The 24,941-nt window shown below is 34.9% G+C and overlaps 1 protein-coding gene across 1 annotated transcript in view; it reads left to right on the top strand.

The window, feature by feature from the left end:
- Window positions 1-405: 405 nt before the first annotated feature.
- The window catches only part of NBEA (neurobeachin), a 180,865-nt gene continuing 156,329 nt past the window's right edge, over window positions 406-24,941 (top strand). Inside the window, exons 1-11 of the mRNA XM_009327857.1 lie at window positions 406-414; window positions 873-935; window positions 1,044-1,141; window positions 3,109-3,201; window positions 6,333-6,441; window positions 8,505-8,586; window positions 8,798-8,921; window positions 9,265-9,457; window positions 9,727-10,746; window positions 14,999-15,216; window positions 16,728-16,881. Of these exons, the coding sequence (XP_009326132.1) occupies window positions 406-414; window positions 873-935; window positions 1,044-1,141; window positions 3,109-3,201; window positions 6,333-6,441; window positions 8,505-8,586; window positions 8,798-8,921; window positions 9,265-9,457; window positions 9,727-10,746; window positions 14,999-15,216; window positions 16,728-16,881 (2,163 nt within the window). The remainder of the gene's footprint in view (window positions 415-872; window positions 936-1,043; window positions 1,142-3,108; window positions 3,202-6,332; window positions 6,442-8,504; window positions 8,587-8,797; window positions 8,922-9,264; window positions 9,458-9,726; window positions 10,747-14,998; window positions 15,217-16,727; window positions 16,882-24,941) is intronic.

Below are 24,941 nucleotides of genomic sequence, written 5' to 3'. Positions count from 1 at the left end.
TATTTTGCTTCTTCCAGATGGTCCTCGGCCCTCACAGAAAGAAATCATATCACTAAGGGCATTTATGCTGCTTTTTTTGAAACAACTTATATTGAAGGTAAAACAGTCTCTTCCAGATGGAAAACATTGAGATCTGTTATATACATGTAATAGGATCTTTCACAGCAGTAAATATGTGATAGCTGTCAGGTATTGTATCTGCTTCTGGTTAATTTTAATGTTCATGCACGTATTTCTAATCAACATAAAGGTAGTAAATCCGTACAATATTTCTTACTAACCTCACCAAACTATGCCATCTATATTTTATTAAATATACTTGCAGAAATAGTATATGACACTACAGAACCTTTCAGGTATTTGGGCTTTTTTTATGTGATAGTAGATAGTTGCTTGCTTGATCAAATGAAAAAGGTAACGGCAGTTGTTGTTAGTTATTGCTTTATCCTTTTTTTTGGTTCTGCCACTGGTTGAAATGCTCTAGGGTTCTTTCTCTCTGTTACAGCTGAACGCTAGTCTTTAGGTATAATCTGTCATTTGAGACTAGACTGAAAACCAGTATTTTCTGGCCTGGCTTATTCCTCCTGTTTTTTCTGTTCTGTGTCAGGGATTGGAGGAGTGGCAGTAACAGTTTATAGTATCTGAAGGCCCACACTGTAAGAATCCTTTCTAGCGGGAATAGAGGGCTGACTTCATGCTGGTTTGAACTGTCAGTGTGGTAAGGAAAAGAAATGGAATGAAAGAGAGAATTTAGTCTTTTGAGTTTAAATAGAAAAAATCGTAGGATTATTTGACTTGGTGCAAGTTTTTCTTGAGCCAAACTTAAAGAATGTATTTTCTCTGAATAATGCTGCTCCTTTTATTTTTTTTAGGATCGAGGAGTGAAAGAAGATGAACTGCAGAGCATATTAAATTACTTATTAACAATGCATGAGGTACATTTCTGTAATTGCCTATCTTTTACTGTAACCAATTGTACCAGCTCTATGGGAAGCCTGCTGTTGAGGTTAGTTTGTAGAATAACATTGATGCTTGTCATACAGGATGAAAATATTCATGATGTGCTGCAGCTGCTAGTGGCACTAATGTCCGAACATCCAGCATCCATGATACCTGCCTTTGATCAGAGAAATGGGATACGGTAAGACAGTGAAGTGAGAAAATATCTTAAAAGTAGTTCCAGTATCATCACTCTCCAGATTGCTTCTTTTTCATATAAACATCACACTTGCTGATCTTTCAAACTAAAATTTTTATTAACTTAGCCTATATTTTTTGTCAAAAACAGAGTGGTTTTGATAGCTTGGAGGAAAAAATTTTCCACTTAAGGTTATCATTATGATATTTGAATGTAAATGTACTGTTGTACTTGCTTCTCAATCTCAAATAGAATATGTAATTAACAAGATGCATCAAAAAGCCATGTATCTATCTCAGAATAACTTTGAATATTCTGTCTTCAGATGTTTAACATAGACCGGAGGGAAGAAGAGGAAAACAAGAGAAATTGTGCCTTAACCTCTCAAATTCTCTCTGAAAAGATTAAAAAAGCTATCTGTCAAATTCATATGTTTATCTGTTTGACAGTAAAATTAATAACTGATAATTCCCAGAGAAGTGGTATTTTTGTTGTTTTCATATGCCTAATTTGGTAATGCAATTTTTTCCAGAGATTAATAATTTTCATGTTAATAATTTAATACTTATTACAAAATTTTATTTTCTGTTGTTCTGAAAATACTTTGGAAAATGCAAGGGGCTTGTAAAACTCGAGGGGTGGGGGGGGCGGGAATCTACCTTCTGATAAATTCAGGCTTTGTTTTGCCAAAATACTAAGATCTTTGTGCAAATACTTGTATTGAAAACTGTTTGAATGACAATGCTAGTTGAAGGGAAGACTCGTACTCACAGTTAGGACTTTGTTTCCTGCCTATAGTTGTCTGTATTCAGATGGAATTCTATTCCTGACACCTTTCAAAGAAGGGTAAGACCGATCTAGAGGATTTAAGACATCTTTATGTAACATTTGTGGAACCAATATTAAAATTGTTTGATGGTGCAGTCTCTGTGTTTAAAAGTCTGTGTTGAAAAAGTGGTGAGAATGCACAGAATTGCAACATTTAAGTGTCAAAAAAAAATGCCTTACATAGAATTAGGGGTTCGTCTGCTTAGCTTGTCAGAGGACAAAAGCCTCAGAGGACATTTGATAATGGCATAAGTCCTTTCAAAAGAGGAAGATACTGTCTGCTAAAACACTCTTTAGTGCAGAAAGAGCAAAAAGAATGGCTAAAAGCTGAAGCTCAGCTAATTCAGAAGGGAAACTAAAATATCAATTTAAAAATTTTTTGAAGAACAGTCCAGGAGAAGGGGTAATGTTTTCTGTCTCTTGGTGTCTTCAAATCAAGACTGGTTTCCTTTCTGAAAGACTGTAGAATTTGTGCTTAAACCAATCATATTCATTAAATAAGTAATAAATTCAATTAGTTAAATTTGAGGCCTTTTTTATCCAGGATTTAAAAACACAGGGTGTATTTTTTTTCTACTTCAAATTTTGATGCAATGAGGATGCAGCTTCATAGGTGTATATGGGATTTTGTGTAACATATTGCCATATTCTACTTTTGACCAATGAGATTTCAGTGTAAATATCCTGTGATTAAATGCAGGTACCCTATCCTGTGTAGAAAGGATACTGAGTAGGGTTTCTAAGAATGAAAGGAGATTTTCAGGAGCATCCAGGTACTCCAAGAAACTCCAGGATGTGACCTTATGTGCTCCAATCTGCTTCTCTTGTCTTCAGCTACAACTGCTCAGACTGTCTTTTATTTTATTTGATTGTTCCAAGGTAGAGGTATGACAGAAGGTTGTCGCTTTCTGTTATAAAACACGGAACTGAACCAGAAGACACCGTGTCTGTAACCTAAAGAATTCATAATCAAACTCTTGCGCTGTGCTTGGTGCTTTCAGTATATCCTTTCATTTTGTGTAAATTGCTATTTTTATAGTTTTATTTATTAAGAAATATCCCTGTTCAGTGAAATACAATCTATATATGTGAAGTTTAGTAATAAACTGAAAAAACTTGTTGAACTTGTTTTTCTTTTTTAGAGTTATTTATAAATTATTGGCTTCCAAAAGCGAGAGTATATGGGTTCAAGCTTTGAAGGTCCTTGGATATTTTCTTAAACACTTGGGTCATAAGTAAGTGTAGTTTTAAAATTGTTATAGTGATGTATTTAAGTTCACAATTCTTCTTGTCTTTTTGTCATGATTACTGTATATTCTTTGACAGTCTTTAGAAATTACTTAAAATTGTTAGGTTTTCTGATTAATAACTTACACCTTTATACATTGGGATAAAATTAATTTTCCAGTTAACTTTTTACTACTGTGGTGTTTGAAAATATACAGTGATTGTCTGCCAAATATATGATATGCTGAAATTCAAGTCTTAAAACGATTGAAAAACATTTTCCAAAAATACATTTTATAAATGTGTATTGTATGTTCAGCTAGAGATAATAGGAAACATGTGAGTGTCATCAAAAATTTGTTGCTGGAATTTTCAGTGTCATTGCAATAAAAGTTTCAGGGCAGTACTTCTAAAAATAGCTTTTAAATGATGGGAAAAATGAAATAGAAAAATACGTTATTCACATGGGAAAGTTTTGGAAGGAAAAGCAAACAGACTAAGTAAATGATCATTAAAAAAGGAGGTAAGGACATACCTCTATGCAAGAAATATTCACATACAAAATGTGACACGAAATAGATGTACTTAGTCTCTTCTTCCAAATTTTGGTGTTAAGAAAGAATTAAAAAGCATGCAGTGCTGTGTAATCTGCTGCTGCTCACTTTTCCCCTTCTATGTGTGGTGCGTAACTGTCTGCCAGGGTTAACCCACAACAATATTCCAGTGGGAGACTGTGCAGTATAAAAATTAACCGTGTGCTTCACAAGAGACATCATCATGTGAAACCTCCTTAGAAGGGAAAGGAGCTAGGAGTCCAGCCAGAATGCGGTATTGCTAGACATGCTTTTCTCAGTAAGATCAATAAAGTATGACTGTATAATTGAGAGACAGTTAGCTGAGAATATGCTCCCAAATGGGATTTTTCTTTTGGGATCCAGCAAGCCAAATAGTGTTCTGGGAATTAATAAGGCAAATTGACAGTCCACTCGAGAATCTCCAAGGGCTTTTCAAAAATTACTTACTAAAAATCATTTACGTTGATAGGAGTTGGATTAAGTAAGATAGACCAGATGAAGGTTTGACTTGTGCAGAAGCCTGGTTGTGTCCAGATAAGTACATTTGTTTAAAATATTTATCACTTATCCAGTAAATCAAGTAGCAAACTCTGTCAGTGGAACATTACAGAAAAAGAAAAGTGAGATTTTTCAGAAGTTGAAATTTCATTTCCCGGTCCTTAGCATCTACTTGTAATTATGGATGTGTCAGTGTAGTTTCCATTGTTGAGTGAAAGTATGTACTTAGCACAAAATTAAATAACTTTATTTTTCATGTAATCGAAGTCATTGAAATCCACTTGAATACTGTGTGTAACTTTCAAAGTTTTTTTTTAATTTTCAGACCTCCAAACATCTGTAAATGTTCACATTTTATGTAGACTTCAGCGAGTAAAAATGCTCCCCCCCCCACCCCATTTTCATATCGTACAGCTAGGGCTTGTGAGGTGTGCCTATTTGTGCACATACATACGTGTGCATATGCATGATTTTATAAAATTGTAGTCAACTACAGGAAATTCTAAGCGATTATAAAATTATAAACTACATGAAAATATAAAGCACTTAAATTTCTGTTTCACAGTACAGGAAACAGGCATTGTATTTTAATACACTAAAGCAGAATTGCATAAAGAGATGTTATAATGTGATTTATGAAATGTAACCAATACAATATTAATAACAACTGTATAGGTACAAAACCAGTTACCATTGCTGTAGTTCGTATACGTTCATCGTAGATTAAGCTATAGAATGGAGGTAATTGATTCTTAGGAGTAGTGACCAGTAATGTGTTAGATGAGAGTCTGAATAACTTAATTTATTTTTCTTTGTGATCTGTGATGATAGACTACTTTGTCTAACCTTAACAGTTGGCAAAATCCTGTTCTTTTCCTTCTCTGCCATCTTTGATTCTTTCTACGCCACCACCGAAATCATAGTCCGTTATTTACTTTTGGTTTTTATCTGCACATTTAAACCTTCCAACAAATTTTGGCTTCCGTGTGCTACATCATAGCTCACAAGGTTGAATACCCATAGTTTTTCTCATAAGCAACTCACAGAAGAGTACACACTGTTATAAGTTGTTGCAACTCTTTTGTGGTTATTTGAAAATTATAATGTAATGTATTAATTTCAAAAGTTCTAGAATGAATCTATGTAATTTAAACCTGTGTTATCATCAGTAATCATGAAAAGGGATTTTCTTAGCTTTTGAATGCATAAAATTTTACAGAAACTTTACTGTATTTTATCTTATTTCATATTTTTCTGCTGCTTTAATATATTATTTTGAATAATGTTTTTATTCAAATTTGTTTCATATTTCATTACAATAGTAGATAAATTTAATTATGCAATTTATGAGAAGTACTCTTTATTTATGATGTTATATCCAATTTTAAGAGAGTACTCTTTTAGGACAGATGGAATTCACTGATGTGAGCTGCTTTCTTCTCTGCTTTTTAAGATTTGAGTAGTTTTTGATTCTAACTATAAAAGTCACTTCAATCACTTGGAATTTCATAACTTTTCAGGATTTTATTTCCTTTGCATTGTAACGTATGTTGTTCCAGGATTTAATTATTTTGGCTACATGAGAGAATGCTATGTAAAGAGAATGGCCGTACTGATAAATCTATATGTGTTAGTATTTATGCTGGAATATCTGAGGTTGGATTGTCCTGAGTCCTTGAGAGAGAGACAAAAGATACGTTCTGCAGTGACCACATTTTAGCCAGCCTGTGAACGTCTTGAACTCTCTCAGCCTGAGTAAGACAGAAAGGGATTCCTTTGTCTTTTTCCACTGTGAAAATCATGGAGGGTGAGAATGGTGTGTCATTTGTTTTATACAAAAGCCCATCCCAAATACAGCATTATGTTCTGAGAACCTTTGTGTATTACTACAATTGCATTCATATTGCGAAAGATCTTAAATGATGTTTAATTCATAATATTTACAGAATAACAAGTTTTAGAACTTTGTAGTACAACATCAAAATATTTGGCTTTGGGTTTTTTTGCATTTACTTAAAATGTTCAACAGCTTGGCATTTTCCTAATATTTTTATTTTCTCTTCCAGGCGAAAGGTTGAAATCATGCATACTCACAGTCTTTTCACTCTTCTTGGAGAAAGGTTGATGCTGCATACAAATACGGTGACCGTTACAACATATAACACACTTTATGAGGTACAAATTATTAAACATAGAGATCATCATCTCTATTGTAAAAATTATGACTTAATTATATTGTGACTCTGTGCTTTACAATATCCTGATTCTCAAGACTTTTGAGGAAATTTTAGATAGAAATTTTAAGAAAGGATTTCTTGGTTCAGATTATATTTTGACATACTTTGGATATTTTAATTAACAATGTCATAATTTTTACATAGTCTCTAAAACTTTACACTTACAGCATTACAAAGGGTGATGGAAAAGATCCTGCTACTTAAGTTGTTCATCATTTTACACAGGAAAAAAAAAAAGTTAGTGGAGACCTGCAATTTTTCTTACTCGTCCATTGCAAAGGAAAGTACTGGAGCCAGAGAGATGCCTTTTTTCCTTTTTCTTTTTCTTTTTTTGTGCCATTCCTTTCAAGTTTACAAAATTTTGAAAAGTACTGTTTTTTAACTTGTAATGCTGATAGTATGCCAAAATGATAACTGAACACAGCCACTTTTATGTAACAGATACTGCTTGAGGCAAATATGACCTCGAAGCATTCAACTGTTCTACCAGGCTGTTGTAGAAACTTTAGTTTTGATGATGAGTAATTTTGTTAAAGGAAAATATTGTCAACATCAAGTTAGTCGAAGCCTATGTCCTCATGCCTGCAAATGCATAAAGATCACATCCAATCTTCAATTATTTTTAAAATAGTGACTTAGAATTGAACCTTTTTCAATTTCTGAGGACCTTATGCAGTAGAAAGTTGGGGTTTTTTTAATTATGCTATTATTTTTTGTTCAGTTACAAATAGGTGTAATGGCTAGATACTGAGGATTGACTCCAAAAAAGACATGGAAGACTAAAGGAGTGCTTGATATTTAGGGTTCTGAGTCTGAATGATGTAGAAGACATTCTCCTATGATTGTAAAAAACTAAATGTCATCTATTTGCCAATGACTTACTCAGACATTAAGTTCCTTTTTATTGCACATATCTAAGCTTACCTTATGTGGTTTGACAGCTTGGGTCTCAGCCTAGATGTAGCTACATTCAGATTTCTGAGAGCTTCTGTGATTGGTATTCTCAGAAAATGCATAACTCAGTGACAAAATTAAAGTCCTCATGGAGTCCAGCATCCACAGACATTTACATTTGAAAAAATAGCCAGAGGAGGAGAAAAAGGAGTTAAGTGCCAGAAGTACAAAAGATTTGCCAAGGAACTGACGCAGATATTTTCCATGTTCTCTCATAAAAAGCAAAGGCATACTTGTATTCTCTTTTAAATACCAGTATGTAAAGACACAGTCAAAGATATTGTATTTACAACTGACATTAGTTTGATTATTGATTAATGAACGAGCTAAATTTCTGCTTTAAAATAAATAAGAATTACTAGTGAAATGATTCTATTTTGAAATACGTTTGCTTGAATATACTTATTGAGAATCCCATGTGAATATCATTAAATTTTTAGCTTGTCCTTAAAAATAAAGTTGCATACATAGAACTTGTGACAGGTATCCTAGTGTGAAAGTTCTGTGGTGTTGCCTCAATACAGATTAATTAGTTTGTCAGGTACAATTCATGAAGCAGGAGAATGATCTGTCTTGCTGATGTGAAGCCCCAGGATTATTCCTATGGAATGCTGTCTGTGACTGTTCCTCTCTCCTAGCTGGAGAAAACCAAGCCCACTTTTAAGAAATACTGGGTTTGGTTATGGATGAAATGTATGAGAATAACTTTTGTTGTACAGTGCTTATGAAAGAGTTTTTGATCTGTGAATGTGTAACACTATGAGAAATATGAATGAAATATCTTTAAAACACAATTATTGTATATTTAGTCAGCTAACTAAACTAAACCGTTAGTTAACCAGCCACTGTGCATCCGTGAAAATCTTTATCCTTGCGTAGAGGAATTGCTCATTTCCATTCTTCAAGAATAAAAATATTTTATCAAAATGTTTTCTATGAAGTTACAGTGTGGCCATGGTAAATGTTCTTAACAAATTTAAAAATTAACAAAGAGATGCTGTAGTGTTTAATTAAAAATGGTAAAAGGAACTTAATATTCTATTTCAGATTTTGACAGAACAGGTATGCACTCAAGTTGTTCATAAACCGCATCCAGAGCCAGATTCTACAGTGAAAATTCAGAATCCAAGTAAGGACAATATATTATGTTTGTATGATAAATGTATTGCATAGAGGTTATGGGTTTTTTTTAAAGAATATGGTTCAGGAAGCGAGAACAATTCATTAGTGTATCTCAAATACATATGGGTTTCAGTTACTAATTACATTAGTTGCTGTCAGCAACTTTTTTTTTTAAATGTTGTTAAAATGTGTTATGTAACTAATTTATTCTTTCAAAGTGATTCTTAAGGTGGTGGCTACGCTGTTAAAAAACTCCACGCCAAGTGCAGAGCTGATGGAAGTTCGACGTTTGTTCTTATCTGATATGATAAAACTCTTTAGTAATAGCCGTGAAAACAGAAGGTATGTCACTACAAGTAGTATTTTCTCGGCCTTGACTTGTGGGTAATAGCAATCTGTTGTACTCTGTGTAGAGTTTTATACTGTATGTTAAATGGAATGTATAAAAAATAAATAGAATAGGTCTCTGGTAACTTTTCTTAGTTAAAAAACTAATACTGCGTTCTTCTGTTTAGAATATACTTTAAATTTTTATTCATCCTGAAGTATTTTTAAGTTTCTTCCCACCATTCGATGGATGTTCAGAGGAGATGTACCAAATTATTTTCTTCCTATTTTAACCATCATAATGTTAAAATAAAGAAGCTTTGTTTGGATATATTTTGACCTAATTATTTCACTTTAGATGTTTACTTCAGTGTTCAGTGTGGCAGGACTGGATGTTTTCTCTGGGATACATTAACCCTAAGAACTCTGAAGAGCAGAAGATCACAGAGATGGTTTACAACATTTTCCGTATTCTCTTGTATCATGCAATAAAATATGAATGGGGAGGCTGGAGAGTGTGGGTGGATACTCTTTCTATAGCTCATTCCAAGGTAAGAAATGGCTCGTGGATGTTTTTTTAATACTGGTAACTCCCCCAAAAGGACTAGCAATATAGTAAGATAAGATGTGAAGTGATTTAGTGCCATCTGGTGGCTATCTCCATACATGTCAAGGTGGCTGGTTTTTGTCATCGTTGTAGATCCTTTGCTGTGAAACAATTTGTAAGCTGTATGTAATATGCGGTTAAGATTCTTGTTAGTTTTTGTCCGAGTTCATGTAGCATATATTCATCCACATAATCTGTTCTTTTCGTTTTAAGGTCACATATGAGGCTCACAAGGAGTATCTAGCAAAAATGTATGAAGAGTATCAAAGGCAAGAGGAAGAAAACATAAAAAAGGGGAAGAAGGGGAACGTGAGCACTATCTCAGGTCTTTCCTCTCAGACAACAGGAGCAAAAGGTGGAATGGAAATTCGAGAGATAGAAGACCTTTCACAAAGCCAAAGTCCAGAAAGTGAAACGGATTACCCTGTCAGTACAGATACGAGGGACTTGCTCATGGCTACAAAGGTGTCAGATGATGTGCTTGGAAGTGCTGAGAGATCAGGAGGAGGAGTGCATGTGGAAGTTCATGACCTTTTAGTTGATATAAAAGCTGAAAAGGTAGAAGCTACTGAAGTAAAACTTGATGATATGGATTTATCACCAGAGACACTGGTAACTGGAGAAAATGGTGCACTTGTAGAAGTTGAATCTCTTCTAGATAATGTATATAGCGCTGCTGTTGAGAAACTGCAAAACAATGTTCATGGAAGTGTGGGTATTATTAAGAAGAATGAGGAAAAAGATAATGGTCCATTAATAACTCTGGCTGATGAGAAAGATGAACCTTCTACTAACAGCACCTCATTTCTCTTTGATAAAATACCTAGTCAAGAGGAGAAACTTCTACCTGAACTTTCAAGTAATCACATTTCTATTCCAAATGTGCAAGAGGCACAGATGCATCTTGGTGTAAATGATGATTTGGGATTGCTTGCACATATGACGAGTAGTGTAGATATAACATGTGCTTCAAGTATAATAGAGGACAAGGAGTTCAAGATTCACACAACTTCAGATGGAATGAGTAGCATATCTGAGAGGGAGTTGGCTTCATCATCTAAAGGATTAGAATATGCTGAAATGACTGCCACAACTCTTGAGACAGAGTCTTCTGGTAGCAAAACTGTACCTAGTGTTGATGCAGGAAGTATAATATCAGATACGGAAAGATCTGATGATGGTAAGGAAGCAGGAAAGGAGATACGGAAGATCCAGACAACTACCACAACCCAGGTAAGTTTCAAGTGCTGTAGCCATGTATTTGTCTGATGTAATTGCTGTTCATTGCTGCTGGATAAATTAATAGTATGAGATCTGAGAGATGTTTGACGTGTATTTCTTTAATTACATGGAAGGTCTCCATCCTCCAAGCCTATTTGCTTTGAAAATGCCATAACATGTATAAGGATTGTGAAGTCTTTCATGTTTGTATAGAAAATATGTATTGCAATTGTGGATGCTTTAGTTTAAAAAAAAAAAGCTAAGAGAATCTCTCATCCATTTTCCTTAGTTGTTGTGGAGAGATTAACTGATACTCTTAGAATTCTGCTTTAGACTTTCTTGTTAGTATGTCTTAAGATTAGAAATATCTATATTTTACTATGAAACACACATTGAAGTATTCTTTACTCTTGCTGTACCTGTCTCAGAATGTTGTCTTACAGCACTTAGTACACTGTCTTTCTTCCCATACAGGAATGCTGGCATAAATAATCTCCATATTTGATCCTAACACAAGAAAAGGAATAGTTTAGGGATAACAGAAGAAAAACTGTGACTTGATTTCCAGACCAGAGATGATTAATAAAAGAAGAAGTATCTACTTCTTGGAGATCCTGTCTTGTCTAGGTCTCCTTCTGAAAAATTCTGAAAAAATAGTGGTTTTGTGAGAGCCATAGCATTCTGAAAATGGGAAGGCCAAGGCAGAAGTCTACTCTTTGAAAGAATTTGTACTCTGTATACACAGCAAAATATAGGATCACTTTGAACTTTTAAAGCACAGAATTAATTTCCTCACTGGCATTGTTCAGAGACTGTAGCATGTAATCAAAGATTGCTTTTAATGATGTTATCAGGTGAAAGAATTGACTACCTTCAAGATTTTACTAGCTGACTATATGTCCAGTATGTACACCAGTATTTATCTTCTAGGATTTAAAAGTCAGGCAGACTTCCTAAAATTATGGAAGAAGAGCCAAACAACAATTGCAAAGATTGCTCTGCCCAGTATTGTGTAGTGTGTACCAAATCGTCAGAAGAAAGAGTTGCAGAGATACATTCACGTACACTCAAAGTACATGTCATCCGATAAAAGAACACAGGTCAGCCTGCCTGCTTTGTTATTCAGGAAGACAGTAGTTTCAGAAAACCTCCAGTGAATGGACGTTTTAATTTAGTTAAACAACCTGTGGTTTCTAAAACAGAAACTTTCCCTTTTTAAAAAACCAGTTACACAGACCAGTGGGTTCTGACATATAGAAAGAACACTCTCTTCTAAGTCTCTCTTCTATGGTAAGAACCTCTGTTTTGAAGAGAAAAGCAGATGGAGCTCTTGCATTCCCTAGACAAGTATTATAAGAAAAGTTGGGGGTTCTCTTGTAAGTATTTTTCAAAAATATGAAAATCCTCATAACAACAGTAACAGACTATCAAGCATTGTGTAGGGATCCTTATATTTAAAAGCATTCTTTGTAATAAAGAACAAGCCCTGAAAGCTCTCGATAGGAATAGTGTATCTATTACCATCAGTTCCCAAACACCTTACGTTAAGTCTTAAAATTAAGACTGTTAATACCATGGAAACGGATAAATGGAATGAATGGAGGCTAGCAAGAAAAAGGAGCACTCAGTTTTTATTTTGAAATGTGGATCTTTGTTTAAAGAGTAAAATAATAGCGAAATGCTAGTATTCATTTGCTATGTACATATATGCAGCCATAAACACAGTGAATTTGAAAGATAAATCTTTAATGAAAAAGATAATCTGACTTTGTACTAGCTACTGTAGAAAATCCTGTTGGTGTGACTTCAGTACTTTTCTGTTCTTTAACCTCTTTTCTCAATGAATTTCACCTATAACAGTTGAATTATAAAAATGTAAATTCCTCAAGCCTATAATTATTTGTTAGGATTAAAATGATACATAAACCTTAATAAGCTTTTATCAGATCATTGTAAGATAGGAGAAACAAAATGTTTTCCAAATGTTTTACTCTTAGCTACTCAAAAAATTCCTAATATATCATTTGGATCTGCAAATTATCTACAAATTGTGTACTCTTGAAGAGTCTGACTCTATGAGTTATTTATCTCCCTTGATTCTCCATATACTACTTAAATTACAGTTATTTCCCACTAAAATCAATTATAAACTACAATGAATTGATTTAAGTCTGTAGCCATTATTATCTCTTTTAAATAATTTTCTTAAAAACAATTATCAACAAGTGTACCCACCAGAATTGTTGTTATCTTCTAATCTCTTCTTTGGGTGTTTCGAAATACCCTGTGAATGGTAAACCATCCATAGTTAAATCTTTTCTGTTTAAATGAAATTAACCTTAATAAAAAAAGATGGAAATATGTATTAAATAAAACATTAGTCAAGCATTATTCTTCTCATGAGTAAAAAGCAATGTTAATTTTAACATGTCTACAGTGGAGCCAGAGGTTGAAGTTTTGATTGCAGCATGCATGGGAACACATGCACACTGTGTATTTGATCTCTTGAGATCAAACACATTAGATTTGATCACATTTGATCACACATTAGATCTGATCTCTTTGAGACCACTGAAAACGCTGAAAACGACTTAAACACTGGCCACCCAAGTGTAGATAGTTGGGTTTCATGGTGGTTTATGCAATGCACATCAAAGCCCATTCTTGCAAATACAGTATTATTGGCTAGATAAAAGCTTTCCTGTTATGGTACAGTTATGATACCGTTACTGCTGCTGATATGACAACTACCTGTAGTTGTACCCAAAAGAAAACAAGTGGTATGTGAATGGATTGTATTCAAATTCTCTAAAACCAATCTACAATCAGCTCCCCACCTTATCAGTAAGAAGTAAGCTGCCTTGTTGAAATGGACTGAAAGAAAGCAACAGCTTGCACAACAAAGTAGAGATGGGAACTCCTGCTTACTTCTAAGAAGAGTTAATGCCTTTATCAATAGTAGATCAAATATTGAAGAATATAAAATTAACTCTTTCCTATGGTCCCAACTAGGAAAGACTGAAAATAGAATTGAAAGCACTATGCAGAAGATTCATGCAAAAAATTCAAATCTTAGATAAGTCTAAGAAAAAACCAAAATAATAATTTAAAGATAACTTTAAGAAAAACACAGGAAATGAAAGCAACAATAACAATTTTGATCCCAATAGGTCAAATTGAATGAAGGAAACCTGCCCTGCTCTCAAAATGCTGGCTACAGAAGATCAAAATCAGACTAAAGATCTAAGCTTTCCAGCTCAATGCCAATGCCATGTCCATTTTTACATCGCTAGCACAAAATATTTCATAAATTTCTTTTTGCTTTTAAATGTCCAGATTTAAAACAGTGTGCTGAGATCAGGAAATGAATATGTGAGCAAAGCAAGCATATTTTCCATTTTGCCAGTTTTAAGCTAGTCTAAAGTCACTTTAAAATAATTTCAAGGATCAGACTTTGTATTTCTTCCTTTCAGAGATGTTGCACATTATAAGTAACTTTGTTGTTATGAATATTTGCCTCAAATTCAGTCAAAATGTTTGTTCTTTACTACTTTTTCCTTCACGGTATTCTCTATCATATCCTCTATGTGTATCTTTTACTTTTGTCTTTAATCACCAAATGGAAACAGTCTTGACTGTGTAGGTATTGAAAGGGAATGAAATGCACATCCACCACCTGTTGGGAGAATCTAAAGAATGTCCTGAGGATCCATAAAACTGTTAACCAATTAACAAAGTGTAACAAAATTGGCAAAATGAGATTTGGGAGACTAGACTTGATTCTCTAATGATCCTGCTAAAAAGACCAGGTAAATAAATTGGTTTTGGAAAATGAGGAGCTGTCTAAAAGTACACTGATTCCTTGAAGCCATCACTGTGTAGTTTGTCCATGTTTAGAGTCAAATATTCAAATAAAATTGTGTTATCAGCACAAAAGAATAGTTGTTTCCAATAAAAAAAAGTCTTGTCACCGCTGATGTTGTATGTGCTGCATTTGGTCTTTTCTGTAATACTTCAAGTGAAGAACCTGAGTGTAGAACATTGGTGAATAGCTGAAAGGAAGGCCAGCCGTAGCCCCTCAGTGCTGATTGATTTGAATTGGAGCAAATCCTTTACTGAAGGATACTGCCTGCCTTGGAATATCAATATCGCCTATAGTTTGTGCTCGAGTCCAGTTTTAGCCCATCCTTTCTCAAATTATGTGATCCATTCAAAAACACATTACAAAAAATTAAAATGATTTTTGAACTCCTTATTGATGTAGGCGGTACAGGGTCGATCCGTCACCCAGCAAGACCGGGATTTACGTGTTGACTTGGGATTTCGAGGAATGCCAATGACGGAAGAGCAGCGACGACAGTTTAGTCCAGGCCCACGCACAACTATGTTTCGTATTCCAGAGTTTAAATGGTCTCCTATGCATCAGCGGCTCCTGACAGACTTGCTTTTTGCACTAGAAACAGATGTACATGTTTGGAGAAGGTAGATGGTTGTTTCTTCTTTAACTCCTGTTTTGCATTTCCATCAACAAGGAAAAATTAGCTGCGTTGTAGAGGGGATGTTACTGGGATAGTGGAAAGGGAAAGAATTGGTGTTAGCTGAAGTGCCCTTCTGTATCTTGTATCTTCTCTTTTCACCCCTTCCCAGCCTGTAACAGCTCTATTTCACAGGTAACAATTTATGTTTTCTTGAGAGATTGTATAACTCATACACACCTAACTAAACTGAGCTGCTCTTTCAGCTTATGTTTAGTGTTAGAATCTGCTGCTTCTGTTTCAGACATGAGGAAGACTTGTGTGTCTGCTAATGGCCTTTTTTTTCAACTGATCAATTAAAAGAGAGCTTCTCTACCTGCAAACCTTATAAATAAAAGCTCTTTCTTATAATATTTTCTAAGGAATCACTCTTTCTAGTTGACAATTTTTTTTTTGCATGCCAGCTCCTGGTTAAGTTAGTCTCGGTGGTTATATTATATTTTATGACAGCAATGTGATTTCCTAGGTTTTTTGTATACTTTAACAGACATACTCAATAACATTGTTATCAGAGCCCTTAGGTGTACCAGACAATATTTAATCTAATTTCCAGGACAGAATCGGCCATTTTCAGAAAACTTGAGCATAATTATAGCCAAGGACCAATTTATATAGCATTTAATTTCCAGTTTGGTGAACTGTTCTGTGATAGTCACTAGGAAATAGACAATTTTGATTTTTTTTTTTGGCCACATATGTGGAAGGGGTTTGTACTTTGTGTTTAGGTAATGTTTGGAGATTAAAGTTCAGTTTGTATATTTTCAACTGAAGCCCCTAATTTTTGTTTGCTGGCTGGCCACAATGTTGTTTTGGGAACAGCTTACTTGTAGACTGAGTATTTCGCAATATTTTCACACAATGTTTTATATTTTGGGGGAGTGACTGTTTCATGGGACAATTACTCACCAATTAGGAGTTGCTGAGATTTCAGCTAATCTTATTATCATCTGTGGCTTGCAAAGCTATTGCTAATGCTAAATTTAATATTAGGAAATAAAGTTAATATTAGATCAAGGTATCACCATATTATCAAATTTCTCCTTTAAAACACTAGCAGGTGTTATCATTAGGTGCTATCAGGGGTGCTTCAAATGGCACTGGTGCAGTATGGTGAACTCTTAATATTGAATAATAACTTTCACGCTGAAGAAACAACCCTACTGCTTTCAGCAGAGCTGCCTGTGAAGTGAAGTACTGGTTGATAGGAATAAAAGTTTATGAGCCATTGTTCTCAACTGGGTATCTGAAGCTAATCCTGGTGTGAAAATAGGTAGCAATCAATTTGTTCATTAGACTAGTCCTGTTCATATTTTTAGACAATTTACATGCAAAGTTTTGTAGACAAGATTTTGCCTTTATATCAAAGAAACAGTCACGGTCTGGTTGCAAAGAATAAATTTAACTAAACTTTTATTTTAACTGTTTGTTTTTAATCCATCCTTTCTTCTGTTCTTGCAGCCACTCCACAAAGTCTGTGATGGACTTTGTCAATAGCAATGAAAATATTATTTTTGTACACAACACAATACACCTCATTTCCCAGATGGTAGACAATATTATTATTGCTTGTGGAGGAATTTTACCATTGCTGTCAGCAGCCACGTCCCCAACTGTAAGTACAATATTTCCACCTAGTGGTCATATTAGAAATTGTTGTTACTAATACAAACCACTATTTGCAGCTGACTTTTCTTCTTTAGAAACTCCTGTCCCCTCTCTGCTAATTCTTTCAAAAAAATTACATTTATAATCAAAACTGTTAAGCTTTGATATACAGTGTTTATAATATTTTGCATTTGAAATGCTAATTGTATTAGAGAAGTAGTACTAAGTAAGAATAATATTTCATAGATATTTAATATTTCATTTGAAAGAGAAGACCATTAGGATCATGGTTACAAATCATGATTACTGTAACAAAATTACATGCTTCATGATGGCTAGTCATTGATATTCATAAATCTGTTTTGCATGGCCACCATTTGTTTGCATGCCAAATCATATCAGAAGTCGTCCCCTTGCTACTCTGTTTAGTTCTTCCTTCAGTAGGTCCTGACCTTCGTTTCCTTTTTTTTTTTTTAAATCTTGTATTGAAATAGGCTGATATTTTTATCCACTCCGATGTTCTTAGTAAGCTGTAATTACTTAGGTGATCACAGTTCAGGCAGGCAGAGTAGCCTAATAGAATGCTTCATGAAAAAGGGAGAAATATTTTGTAAATATTGCTTTATTGTCAATAGTAATTACAGTATTAGAATGTGATGCCTTGTCTGTGCACATAATATCTGTAACTATTTCTTTCATACTAAATGTTTTATCTTGAACATCCCGTAAGCATCTGCAGTTAGTATTGGTCTTTGAAAGGGGAGAAAATGAGGCCAAAAAGGGACAAAGAGGCTCCTCTGAAGTAATGTGGCTAGTAGGCACTGGAGGCTACAAATGTGGTTTGGGAGTAAAAGCCCAATTCCTTGTTGTCGTGGTTTAACCTCAGACGGCAACTGAGCACCACACAGCCGCTCGCTCACTACCCGCCCCCCGCCCCCCACCCAGTGGGATGGGGGAGAGAATTGAACGAGTAAAAGTGAGAAAACTCATGGGTTGAGATAAAAACAGTTTAATAATTGAAATAAAATAATAATAACAATAATAATAATAATGTAATAATAATAATCTACGCAAGTGATGCACAGTGCAATTGCTTCTTACCTGCTGACTGATGCTGAGCCAGCCCCCGAGCAGCGGCCCCCCCGGCCAGCTTTCCCCAGGTTATGTACTGAGCATGACATCACATGGTATGGAATGGTATAGCATGGGAAGCTGAAAAGTCCTTGACTAGTGCAAGCACTGCTTAGCAACAACTAAAACATCGGTGTATTATCAACCCTGTTGATAATGTGCATTATTCTCATGCTAAATCCGAAACACAGCACTGTACCAGCTACTAGGAAGGAAATTAACTCTATCCCTGCCAAAACCAGGACACTTGTTCTAGCCGTTCAGCAATTGAGGTTACTTTACTTCGCCTCTACTATTCTAGTTAGCTAGCAAAAAAACCTGTTTTGCATGATTTTATTTGAACGGTATGACTGTATGGGCTAGCAATTGGCTAAACGTTAATATCACTTTCAGCCAGGCAATTAATGGTTAAATGCCGTGTCTTCACTATTTTCACTGTGTTAACTGGGAAAATATTTGCTATAAGCAAAAGTGCAAGACGCACAGGAAAGAGTTCAGTTCTCTGTAGTCACAAGAATGACATCAAGGTTGCTGAATAAAAGATTTTGCAAGTGCTTCATTGTAAATATTGACAAGTATGAGAGAGTACACACCAAGCCATCTTGAGATGCAGGCTGTACTATCGGTCTTTAGATAAAAGGACATTGGGAGATATTTTTTAAAACAAACCTTTTAGACATCATTTGAAAATGAAGATGTTTTCATTGCCATCTTTTATATAAAAAAATAAAACAGGCACAGAATTAATTAGGTTGCAAGTCCATTGAATGGTCTTGGTGTTTTTTAGCTCTTATCCTGGTTTATGACACTGCAGAGCCATTCCATAGAATAATAATTTTGCAGTTCACCATTTCCCTCTGTTCTGGATAATAAATATATAAGTGTGTGTGCATGTATAGATAGATAGCTGATACAGCTTTATAAATTACACATCCGTTTGTTGAAATATTGTGTGTTGATACTGCCTTGCTAGAATAGCAGTGATTTTCATGCATTGGTACAAAAGACTATATTTTCAAGTTTGTGTACTATGCATGCATTTCTCCACTACATGGGGACTGTGTGTACTACTTCAATGCTCAATTCTTCTATCTTTTTAGGATCATAAAATAAAAATAAATTGTGAAATAAACTAATTCACTAAAAGATCAGTAGTTGGCTTCAAACTGAATTAATCCTACTCTGTGAAATTAAAAAAAAAAAAAAGTGATTACTTTTGTACCAGATGTACAGGGAGAGTGGGGAGACGTAATTGATAAAATCACAAACTAACTTCACCTGGAAATAACCGTTACCGTCTAGATGATGAATCATTTTCACCTAGCAGAGAGCTTCTTCCCTCCCATTCAACTCCATTCCTGTTCCATCATTGCCTGTCCATAAACATTAGGAGGAAGGTGGATTTATTCATCATTGTGACAGATACAAAAAGCCCAGCATGTCCTTCTTCGAGTAGGTGCTCTCCCTCAATATTGTTCTGGATCACAGTTATGAAGGGACCAGATGCCCTGTTGGGCATCAGACCACTTCTGCATATCCACCATATGATGAATGAAAAGAAGTTTTGTACTGATTCTCGGACTTCTAATACTTTTGCATCCTTGAACTGCTGTGGAGAAAGTGGATGGACTGCTGGTGAGGAACATATTTCTTCTCAGTCTTGAAAGGGCAAAGTAGTCCAGTGCTTACAATCAGTTACAGAAGACTGTCTCACTCTCCTTCTTCCAAGAGCTGCTAATTGGAAGAGAGAAGAGATCTGAAACAGGAAGATTTATGTAACGTCTCCACTGCATAAAAACACTTACAGCAGGGCTTCTAGTGACACTTTCTTGCCAGAGTAACTCTCAAGGGAGGAAAGAGCCAATACTCTTTTTCCCTCACCGATTCAAAGAATCGCAGAATCGCAGAATGGTTGAGGCTGGAAGGGACCTCTGGAGGTCATCTGATCCAACCCCTCTGCTCAGGCAGGGCAACCTAGAGCCAGTTGCCCAGGACTGTGTTCAGATGGCTTTTGAGTATCTCTGAGGATGGAGACTCTGCCACCTCCCTGGACAGCCTGTGCCAGTGCTCGGTCACCCTCACAGCAAAAAAGTGTTTCTTGATTTTCAGATGGAACCTGCTGTGTTTTAGTTAATTTCATTAATGATTTTTTTTTTTTCCCCACAAGATATACAGTCCAAATTTTGTGGTACATCTCATGCATCCATTCCAACCTCAACCATTCTGTGATTCTGTGTGATTTTGTGATTCTGTAATTTAAACTGGACATGGTATCGCAAGTCCAGTCAAGCAGTACTGCACTACTCTTGCAAAAGCAAGCTGTCCACGTCTTACATAAGCTGCCTTACTGGGTCAGCCCAAGGGCCCGGCTGGTTTAGCATTCTGCCTCCAACAGTGACTGTTTGCAGCTTACATCAAAATACAGAAGTCTGAGCAAGCGTATTGATTGCTCTAATGATACTTCATTTCAGCGTTTAGGATTTTAACAGCTAGAGAGAGTGTCCGGGCTGTCACGTTTAATAACTACTGAGGAGTTTATCCTTCTAGACTTTATCTAATCTTTTTTGAAGCTACTTACGCTTTTAGCCTCCATAATATCCTATGGCATTGAGTCTGACAAAGTAATTACATAACCTTTGAAGCACTTCTTGTCTTTGTTTTTTTAAGTCTGCTTAAATGTATAAAGTCACTATGTGTCTTTCTGTTTATGCTATGAAAGGAGTGGTTAATCGCGTCTTTATTCATCTCCATATCATTTATGACTTTGTAGGCTTGAGTCATATCTCCTGGTGTGCCTGTTTGAATCCATAGAGTCTTCATCTTGTTTAGTCTGTCTGTCTTTGAAAGCCTCTGATCCTCCATATCTCTATTCTGCAGAGATTTTCTGGGGTGTCAGAACCCTCACATTTTGTAGATACTGTAGAATACATATATTCAGTTTATCAACAAGCATGAGCTCATTTTACTTCATTTCTTCCTTTTTCACTTTCATGAATGGTGACTCTCAAGTATTCCCACTCAAGGCCTTTTGGGCCCATATTGAAATTTTAAAGTAGTAATTCTTACTTATTTCCTCCTAGTGTGTTGTATTTGTGGCATAGGACATGTAATTTACATGTACTTCTAAAAATAAATTTACTTTTTGGTCTGGAATAATGAAATATGAGAGCAAAAAGGCTATAGAATAGACAGCAAAGGTCGTTCCACCCTTTTACTTGGGGATGATAAAACAGGACGGAATTCAGGAGGAGAATAGGGTAAATTTACGTATCCACTTGATGTACTCACATGTGGACTAGGTTTCTAGCCAGTGGAGATCTACTCAATAGAAGCAAATGATTCAGCTATCTCTGATGTTGACATCTAGTGGCTGGTCAGCCAGATCCCTGTAGGGTCCATCGACTGCAATGATTGTTGACCTGGAGCTGAATCCAGCCTCTTTTTACGAGGTAGCTTACTTGTTTTCTAACGGAGAAGATGACAGACAGAAACACACAATTCCTTTGTCGATCTCACAGTCCTACTTATCCATAGTTCCTTGACTTCAGTGTGTCAGTCTGAGTTCAAGCAAGGCCTCATCCTGGGCTGTTGGTTCTTGAACGGTCCTAAATGTCTATTACAAAACTCTCTTCTCAACAATTTGCTATAGAGTTAGTTGTTACTACATGTGTCCCATTGCCTCTCATTTTTTTAAAGGCATTTCACATATTTCTCATTAGTAGAATACATACTGGATATGGATGCTTGAATTAATTAAGGCTATATGCAGAAAAGAACCAAGAGGTAAATTTAGCAAAATGACTTTCAGAATATTGGAGGAATTGCAGATTTTTTTTTTCTTTCGTGCAACAGATTCTGTATTGTGTTCCCTCCCTTGCTGAAAAAGCAATACCATCACTTTTCTTTTAAAAGATGAATGTTTGGGGAATTTCCTATTTCAAAAAGACTTTTTCCTTTGCATAGTTAGGATTTGTAGTGAAATGGCAACTCTGGGCTGGGTGGAACATTACTCCATGATCCCTTGTCTGCTGTAGAACAGGCAATCTTAATCATGGAATTTCCTCACTATTGAATTCTTGTAATAGAAATCTACCTTTTGCCTTGGTTTTTTAATCCAGACTAGGATGATCTGAGTAGTGCTGTGAATAGGAGCCTTTAAATATGAATAGGAAGAAAAGAAAAAATGCATTATCTGTGAAAACAAACCACTCACAAATCTGTGCATGACTGAAGAGTAGAGTGAAGGTTATACATTTGTATGGAATACAAGGGAAAGTTTACTGTAATTCACAGTAATCTATTCCCACATGTTTTAGTGTTTCCCTTGATTTCACTTCTGTATCACCTCTGTCTCAGGGTCTGTAACAAGGACTTGGTTCAAATGCTGGTGTGTTTAAAGGGTTGTCAATTGCATATGTGAAATGATTTGAAGTGGAAGTAAATATATATATAAAAATATATATATATTTAAAAATATAACCAGTTTTGTTATTTTACAATATAAGCTGGAGTGTGTTCCACTGTTGATTCTGATGTCTCGCTTATCAAATTGGGGGATAATAGATAACTCTGCCAATATTATAGGGAGGTCATAAAATATAAAATACTGATTTCCTTTTTTTTTTTTCTTTCTGTGGGGGAGGTCTTTGAGGCTTTTTTTTAATTACAGCTATAAAGAAGACATTTTTAAGATGGTGTACAAGTGTGAAAAAAGCATATTTGGGGACCTGTAAGGAAAAAGGTTTGCAGAAGATGCTTTCTGTTAATAGCAGCTGGTTGCCAGATAAAACACTTTGTGTACAAGCTAGGAACTTGAAATAATCATTGCTTACTGCAAGGGCAGCAGCTGTGAAAAGGACTTGAGGACATTGAGTAAGGCAAAAGAAATTTGAGGAGTTGAAAAATATGTGACAATTGAGAGTAAATTTCCAGACTCCTTGCAACTGGTTTGTTTTTTGACTATTTATGACTATGAAGTCGTAATTCTAATTCTTGCTTGCAGCATTTAAAACAGCAGCTCTCAAATTGTGTTCTGAGGGCTGGTGCGATACAAACGGCTGTCTACAAAACTCAATGAAACATTTAAAGACAACCTTATTAGGTCTGTGGATAAAAAGCCAAGATGAGATATTTTTCAGTATGTCCTGTGTATAGTGTTAGCATTATCGTTATCATGTTCATGACTCGTGATGTCACAGGTGCTGTGTGATCTATAACAATTCTGAGAATCAACAGTGGCACACTGATGTAAAAATTGTCAGCTAGTAATTGAGAGAAAATAGCCATATGTTAATTCTCGAGGTGCATCCAGCTACAAAAGAGGAAGACACATTTAAAAACCGGTTGAACATGGTAATTTCTGTTCCAAAAGGAAAGCAAGCAGTTTGTTTCGGCTTGTTTTTCTTTCTGTTAGATTAGTTTTTTCCACTATTTAAATGACAAAAATACTGACATACGCTTGAAAATTCAGTTTCTTTCTCTTTTTAAAACATAACTAGTGAAAACTTAAGGATTAGTTCCTAGCCTATTGTGATAAGAGAGAAAGTGCTTCTACCTAAAATTAAAACATAAAAATTTTACACAGCTGTTTAATTGTGAACATTGAAATTTGAAGACTAACTCAGTCCCAGGGGCTTAGTGAATCTTTTTTTTTTTCCCCTGTGGTTCAAAAGCATTCAAATATCCAGTATGATATTGGTTTAGGTTGAAGAAATCACACCCAAATGTAATATATATAATAAGCTATGTGTTGCTTCAAAGGAAGGAGCATTATGCATGAAGAACCAGTTTGCTTTTTGTGATTTACATTTGTTTTGTCAAAGCATTTTAAACATATTTGCCTCCTCATACAAAGATTAACTACTTTATTACATTTCAGTTAAATGGCTTGTTCTAAAATACACATTTTGTTTCTATATAATCAGTGAAATCATTACTTTGGTTTACATTGCTTCACAAAATTGCTTTATGTACTATATAAAAGATGTACATTGGTTTGGAAGAATCAGTGTTTACATCAACTCCATAATAATACAAGATTTACAGTTTTCCTTGTGCATAGCTATCTCTTAGAAGCCTTTTTTTCAAATGTTCATGCTGAGCTGAAATGTTTTGCTGTTATAATTATAAATTAAACAAATGTCTAATTCCAAGATACTAATTTGTTTCAATTTTACATTGTATTTTTAGTTAACGTAAATAATTTTCTTTTTCTTTTATTGTTGTGATCTGTTGTCTGTTTTGTCTGTTGCATGTCCAGGGTTCTAAGGTTAGTATTGCTGCTGTAAGTTTCAGTTTTTTGCATTTTCAAAAATACCTTATTTTTGATCATTTAATATTTTGGCTTTTTTATTATTATTATTATTTTCCTATATCATATAGTAGGATGTAAATAGGAATATATGGGGTGTAATCATTAACTTTTCCTAATATGTTTCCCTTGAGTAACTTAATGCACTGTCAAGTATGATTCTTACTGTTACCGGACTGAACGTAGGCAGGTCTGTGAGCTAATTTAAGTTATAAATGTTGCTGTCAATAGAAAAACTCTTTAGGCCCTGAACATGTTAATTGTATGGGAGACTTGTTACTGCTCTTAAAGTATCCTGAATAGTCATGAAATGGTGATCAGTTCACTTTTTAAAGAGTTTTTGAGCTACACCTATCTAAAATATTGCTAATACCTGAAGGCAGCTTGATCAACAATGGAGCTTATTTTAAACAGTATTAGAATATCAATGTGCCATATTTAACAGGTAGAACTGATGGTAAGTTTTGCTGTAAAGAAGTCAGTCTTTTTTTTTTTCTTCCGTCCAGCAGAATTTTAGGGAGATTTGTAAAAAAAGATTTTTCTTTTTTTCATTTCAAAGTTTGCAAAAATCTTGGTAAAATGTTATATAAAATGAATTTATTACATAATTGAAAAAAAAAGCAATA

This window comes from Pygoscelis adeliae, unplaced genomic scaffold (genome assembly GCF_000699105.1).
Source record: "Pygoscelis adeliae isolate BGI_AS28 unplaced genomic scaffold, ASM69910v1 Scaffold14, whole genome shotgun sequence".
Lineage (NCBI taxonomy): Eukaryota > Metazoa > Chordata > Aves > Sphenisciformes > Spheniscidae > Pygoscelis > Pygoscelis adeliae.
The sequence above is the reverse complement of the archived record's forward strand: the minus strand, read 5'-3'. Positions and strand labels throughout refer to the sequence as shown.